Source organism: Rhinolophus hipposideros (genome assembly GCF_964194185.1).
Source record: "Rhinolophus hipposideros genome assembly, chromosome: 2".
NCBI classification, from domain to species: domain Eukaryota; kingdom Metazoa; phylum Chordata; class Mammalia; order Chiroptera; family Rhinolophidae; genus Rhinolophus; species Rhinolophus hipposideros.
This window is the reverse complement of record NC_138048.1, coordinates 109,342,788-109,348,787: the sequence shown is the minus strand read 5'-3', so window position 1 is coordinate 109,348,787 and position 6,000 is coordinate 109,342,788. Positions and strand designations below refer to the sequence as shown.

The following is a 6,000-nucleotide window of genomic DNA, read 5'->3' as shown; positions in this document are numbered from 1 at the left end:
GAGAAATTTGCTGGGTTTTATTTCAATACGAGAATCACAGTTTATATGTGTCATAATTACTGACATGTTTTGACTACTTCCTACCATTTTATTTTGTATTAACTGTCCTCTGATATTTTTTCTTTCCCTGAGTTGTTGTTGTTCCGTTGTTGTTGTCCTTCTGAGGGGTTAGAGCGTTACCCTATTTCTGTCGCCCAGACCTGAAGTACATTTTGTGTTGTCCTGGCACCACCCTGGTCAGTGTCCATTTCTTCTTCCCGACCTTCACCATGCTGGAGGCTGGCATGCAGTGCCCCCCGAGGCTGGCGGGACCTTAACTCTAAACTGCTGTTAACTTTTCTTTTCCCTTTATGTGTCACAATGATAAAACTTAGCCATACATTTTAGTGCTTTCTTTGCTTACCAGAACTGTGTGTGTGTGTGTGTGTGTGTGTGTGTGTATGTGCACGCGCGTGTGTGTCCCTCCCAAATATTCTGACGTGGAATCCCTGACTCCCAGTGTGGCTGTATTTGGAGGTGGGCCCCCTAAGGACAGAATGAGGCTAAATGAGGTCACGAGTGGAGCCCTGATCTGATAGGACTGGTGTCCCCCAAGGACAGGCTGTGAGGACACCCAGCAGAGGCCTCACCAGAAGCCACCACTGAGGCACCGGGTCTGGACCTCCGGGCAGCGGTGTTGTTAGAGCAGCCCGAGCCGGCTGAGTCAGTGTGTTTGCATTTCCACAACTCGTCTTTGAGATATTCTCCCAGAAAAGACAGTTTCTCTGTGTCCTTACAAGTCGAAAATGTCTTTATTTGGTGCTGCCACTTGAATTCTAGTTTGGCTGCGTATATGAGTCTAGATAAAAACCAAGGCTCCACGGCACCTGAGCAGCTGCAGGTGGGGGGCCCAAGGGGGGCTTGAGGACCATGATGGAGCCTGGGCCTCGGAGGCTGAAGAGCAGGGGGCAGGGCAGGGGGTGGTGTCAGAGCAAGAGCCACAAGTTGGGCCCTTGGGTGCCTGCAGGGCGTCCACGGGGAGATGCCCTCAGGCCAGGGGTGGGCAGAGGTTCCGGTGGCCCCGACAGTGCACTGGTCTGCAACTAATTTGCGGGAAGTGCAGGAGCTGGCCAGGCTGTATGGGGCAGCGAACGAATGTCAGATTGGACAACCGTCTTGGTCCTTAAAGCTTCTGGTTGATGCCGATGGTGTGTGAGTCCCTGACACCAAACAGGGCGCCCTTGCCCCACCACCCACACCCACCAGCCACTCCTCCCTGGGCTCACAAGGAGGGACAGAGCAGTGTGTGTGAGTCCCCGGGGCTGTGCACAGGCAGGGACCCCCTGCACGTCCAGAGCAGGTCTGAGCACACCAGCCTCCTGACCCTGCTGAGGGGTTCAGCCCCGATGGTGAACCGGGTGGGGAACTGGGGTTCCCACGGTGCCCACCCCAGGCCAGGCGAGGGACCGAGTCAGGTCACAGTGGGGCCCTCTGTGGGGCATGGGCTCAAGGAGGAGGCCACAGGGGAACCCCAGCTCCCTGGGAGTCGCAGACCTGGGCTGGTGCACGCATGACGACATGACCAGGAGTAGACTCCAGCTCAGGGCCGAGGCTGCCAGGACACTCCAGCCCCTCACCTGGCTGCCAGCCAGCTCAAGAGAGGCAGCGATGTCTGGCGGAGTTCCAGGAGCTGCCGTGTGACTGGAGCCAGCCTGTCCCCTGCCTCAGCCCCCTCTCAGAGTGCTTTGCTGCCTTCTGCTTCGTGAGCTCATGTGGCGGTCAAGTCCAGCTAGCCTGAGGGGCGGTGGGTCCCCTCGCCCGCCGAGGTCCACGGCTGCACTGTGCGGCTTTAGTCTCTGAGGGGTCGGGGACACACCAGCCTCGGCCTGAGCCCACGGTCAGTAGTAAGCCCCGTACAGAGCAGCCGCCTTCTGGAGGATGGTCTTGTGAGTGGTGGACAGTGGGATGCGCCTGTCCACCACCTGCCATCGGATGGCCATCCGTGGGTCGCAGGCGTGCAGGTGCTGCAAGGACAAAGGCACATCCTGAGCCTCGGAGCTGCCCGCCTCCACCCAGACACCCCGGGCTTCTCTCCGGCCTCAGTCCCGGGCCCCGGGCCTTGCTACAGGCTGGCCTGGGCTTTATTCTTCTGTCACCAGGGAGCAAGGATGCCTGCTTGAGGCCCAACTCAGAAAACGCTGCAGCCCTGACAGTCCTTGAGTGAGACAGCACCTCCTTATTCCGAGGTATTCTCTCCTGCGTAGGAAGCCCCGAGTTTTCTTCCCTAGAACCTCTCAGTCTCAGTTCTAGATGAGGGACACTCAAGATTGAGCTAAATATGGGGGATGGTATCCCCATAAAGGTGTATGAACACGTCCCCCCTGATGCGAGCCTGAGGGGGCCCCAGGATGACCCCATCCCAGGGTCCCCATCTAGCCCTGACTTGCTCCAGCCACCTGCTGGTGCCCTCTGGCCTCCCCTTAGTGCCCTCTGGGCACAACTCTGACCCCTGAAGCCCTCACACTTGGCCCCTTCCCGGGATCCCATCAGACCCCTCCTGTACAACCCAAGAGCCCCTGTCTAGAGCCTGTGACCCGAGCCCCATACAGAGTTCAGCCTCTTTAGCTCGTCACTCTGGTCTGGGAAGTGGACACTGATGGCCACTGTCTCGATCCAAGCATTGTCCGTATTCCGAGGGTCGTCCACGTAGCCTTTGTACACCTAGGGGGCAGGACAGGGCGAGCCAGTCAGACGGAGCCAGTCAGACCCTGAGCCCGCTGGCTTCCTTCCCGACGGAGGGACCTCACCGTCCTCAAGCTCTGTCCAGCCCTTAGACGCTCTGAGCACAGCTGCCCAGGGCACCCAAGCCCCCGGCCTGGCTCTCTCCCCGCCCTTCCAGCTGCTCCCAGCAGGGCTTTCAGCCTTGACCGACACATTTCGAGGCCCACGGCCTCACTCATCTCCCTCCTGGCCGCTGGCCTCACCTCGGACCCGCCGGGACTGTCCTTGGAAGGACTAAAACTGATAGCGGACCCTGAAGACATCACACTAAGTGACAGACGCCAGGCACCAAAGGCCATACACTGTGTGATTCCACCGACATGAATGTCCAGAAGGGTAAACCCAGACACAGAGAGCACTCAGCGGTGGGCAGAGGTGGGGGTATGGGGAGGGAGTGGCCCCCGACGGGGTGCGGGTATCCTTCTGGGGTGATGGGAATGTTCCAGAACTGACAGAGGTGGCGGTGACACAACACTGTCAATGTACTAAATGCCACCAAACAGTTCACTGTAAAATGGTTAATTTTATGCTGTTCGGACTTTACCTCAAGAAACAAACTGTTTTTACAAAGTAAGGAAACGGAGATGGCAGTGTCCCCCCAGGCAGCACACAGGACAAACCCCACGGAACAGCTGGGTTTGTAGGTCAAAACCGTCAGTGCCAGCCATGGCCTGGTTCATCCTAACACGTGGCAGAAAAAGGACTGGTGACAACTTAGATGCCACTTAAGGGACTGTTTAACCAAATCGTGGCACAAAATATATGTAGCCCACAAAACATTATGTAGTCGTGAAAAAGAATGAGGGAAATTTGTACATATGGACCTAAAAATAGGACCACCGCAAACTAAGTGCAAAAACAGAACACAGAAATGTCGCGTGCAGGAGGAAGCCAGCAGGCTATGGCACGGGGCACGTGGCTGTGTCGGCGGCTGGCTGTTCACTGTGTGCCCCGCTGCACTTGAGATGTCCTAGCAAACATGTGCTGCTCTCGTAACGAATTAGAGATTCAATAAAACAAACAGGCCTGACAAGTGCGGGTGGGGGGGGCCCAGCTCGTGTCCCTGGGAGGCACAGACGCCGCGGGTCCCCCATGTGCCAGCTGCGCTCAGGGCAAGAGTGAGTGTGGGAGGGGAATGGATACCAGGCCTGCCCAGGGTGGCAGCGCCCTAGGCCACACCTGACTCAGAGAGGAGATGGCAAAGGGGAACATCCTGCTGTTCCCTGCAGCCCCGAGGGGGCTCGGGACACACAGAAAGGCCGTCGTACCTCCATGCCCTGCCTCAGCAGGTTCTCGAAGGAAGGCCAGAACTCTCTGTGGAGGATCTGCTTCAGCTTCTGAGGCAGCGTCTCTCCTGGTTCCTGGGAGCCCTGCGCAGGGAGGGAGGCGGAAGCAGGTGGGCAGGCCGTCCAGGGACCCACCTCCACTGGCTACCTGCCCGGCATGGGCGGCCAGCCAGAGCCTTGGAGCCACAGGCAGACGAGCGTCTGGCGCCCTGGCTGTCCGGGGCCAGAGTGACGTTGCCCAGAGCCCAGTGTCCACGTCAGCCTGCCCAGCAGCGTGCATGAGGCCGAAAGCACAGCCTTGGGAGAGCGCAGGCCAGGCACTGGTGCCTGCCATGTCCTGGCCACCAGCCTGGCTGCCACCCGCTTAAGGAAATAGACCCTGCGCCTGCACTCCCTGGCCCCCACCCATCTAAGGGACCCTGCTTGGTACTCAAAGTCCCTCACAGTCTACGTCATGTCCATTCTGGGCCCTCACGACACCCTGCGCTCACTAGCTGGGGCAGCTGGACCTGTGCAGGCTCAGCAGACGCCCCTCAGGGCCCGACGCTCCAAACTGCGGCCCCTGTGCTGAGGCCCAGAGCCGGAAGATCTGCCAAGTACGTGGCTCTGTCGTTAATAGCCAGGACAGAGTCCAGAACTGTCTAGGCAGTAGTCACCGGTGACTGGCGTTTGGTCAGTGGGTGGACAGGGTGAAGGACATAGACAATGGACAGATGGCTTGGTGGCTTACCCCTGGCAAGGCCCAGTGTTCTGAGAGGGGGTGCTTCACGAGCAGCACTTCCAGCACTTTCTTTATGCTCTTCCTGCAGATGGCTCCATCCTGGTTCCTCTTCCACCTGCACAGGGACCCAGCTCACACCTCTCACACCTCCCCTCCTGGGACCAGCTGTCTCCTTTCCTGAGGACCCACTCCCACTCCCATGACAGCTGGCAAGGCTAGAACAGCCGGCTTCTGGGAGAGTAGTTTTCAGGGACCCGGGCGTTCCACACTGTGAGTCTGGAATTGTGGTGGAATTATGCGTGTTTTCAGTCTGTCCACGGAGGTGGGCCCTGGCTGCTCTGTCCCTCCTCCCGTGGGCTCTAAGGGAAGAGGACCCACAGGGAAGCACAGACAGCCTCTGTGGGGGTGAGGAGCTGGCCTGGGACACTCCTCCCTGTGTGGACCCCACCGTGAGGCTGGTGCCAAGCACGAGCGGTCCTCGGGGCAATCTGGGTGCAGGGGGAAGGGCCTGGGAGTGAGTCCCTCACGGGGCGTCCTCATCACTGGCATACTCACCGAGTGACCACAGGCTGCAGCGTGTGATTGGGTCCAAAGCAGCTGAGGCTCCCACACCCACACAGCCCTGTGCGCCCCTTGGGGTTCCTGGGGCGGAGAGGGGTCTGCTCAGCCTGCCGCCTGCCACTGGGACAGCCAGCCCTTGGGGAGCCCAAGGGGTGAGGTGGGGGCTTCAGGTTGCATGGGGTCAGTTGGAAAACAAAGAGGTCTCCTTGGGAGCAAAAGTCTGGCAGACAAGCAAGGTGTTAAAGTGGCCATCCTGTGCCCCAGAGAACATGTGACCAACCCAGGGCGCCACACAGCAAGGGGGCAGCATGGGGTCAGGGCCAAGTACCCAAGGGCATCAAAGCCGCAGACAAGGGCCCCGCCTGGGGACCAGGCCCTGGCACACGACTTGTCCTTGCTCCCCAAGCCTGGGCACTAACACAGGGCCTGAGGTTTCCCAGCTGGGCAGGGCCAGCTCCTTCTACCCCACCAGGACCTATTCGACATAACAGATTCTCACACTGGGGTGGGTTCATGTGAATTCACAGTAAAACAGGAGGAAGACATTCATCATCCATGTCTGACCTGCCGTTCTCAGCCCGCAGGTCTAACCCATCTGCTAGAGCCTGGCACATCTTTTGCATAGCCTCTCCCTGTTCCAGAACATTCCAGAGAGGCCCAGCACCGCCTCCA

General features: G+C 59.0%; 1 protein-coding gene across 12 annotated transcripts in view; it reads right to left on the bottom strand.

The window, feature by feature from the left end:
- Positions 1 to 6,000, bottom strand: part of TRPM2 (transient receptor potential cation channel subfamily M member 2) — a 54,676-nt gene continuing 48,676 nt past the window's right edge. For all 12 annotated transcript variants that reach the window (XM_081078434.1, XM_081078429.1, XM_081078433.1 and 9 more), the window contains 5 exons: positions 5,323 to 5,409; positions 4,777 to 4,882; positions 4,029 to 4,130; positions 2,587 to 2,700; positions 1 to 2,003 (listed from right to left, as the gene is read on the bottom strand). In XM_081078434.1, the coding sequence (XP_080934560.1) occupies positions 1,878 to 2,003; positions 2,587 to 2,700; positions 4,029 to 4,130; positions 4,777 to 4,882; positions 5,323 to 5,409 (535 nt within the window). In that variant the 3' untranslated portion in view covers positions 1 to 1,877. The remainder of the gene's footprint in view (positions 2,004 to 2,586; positions 2,701 to 4,028; positions 4,131 to 4,776; positions 4,883 to 5,322; positions 5,410 to 6,000) is intronic.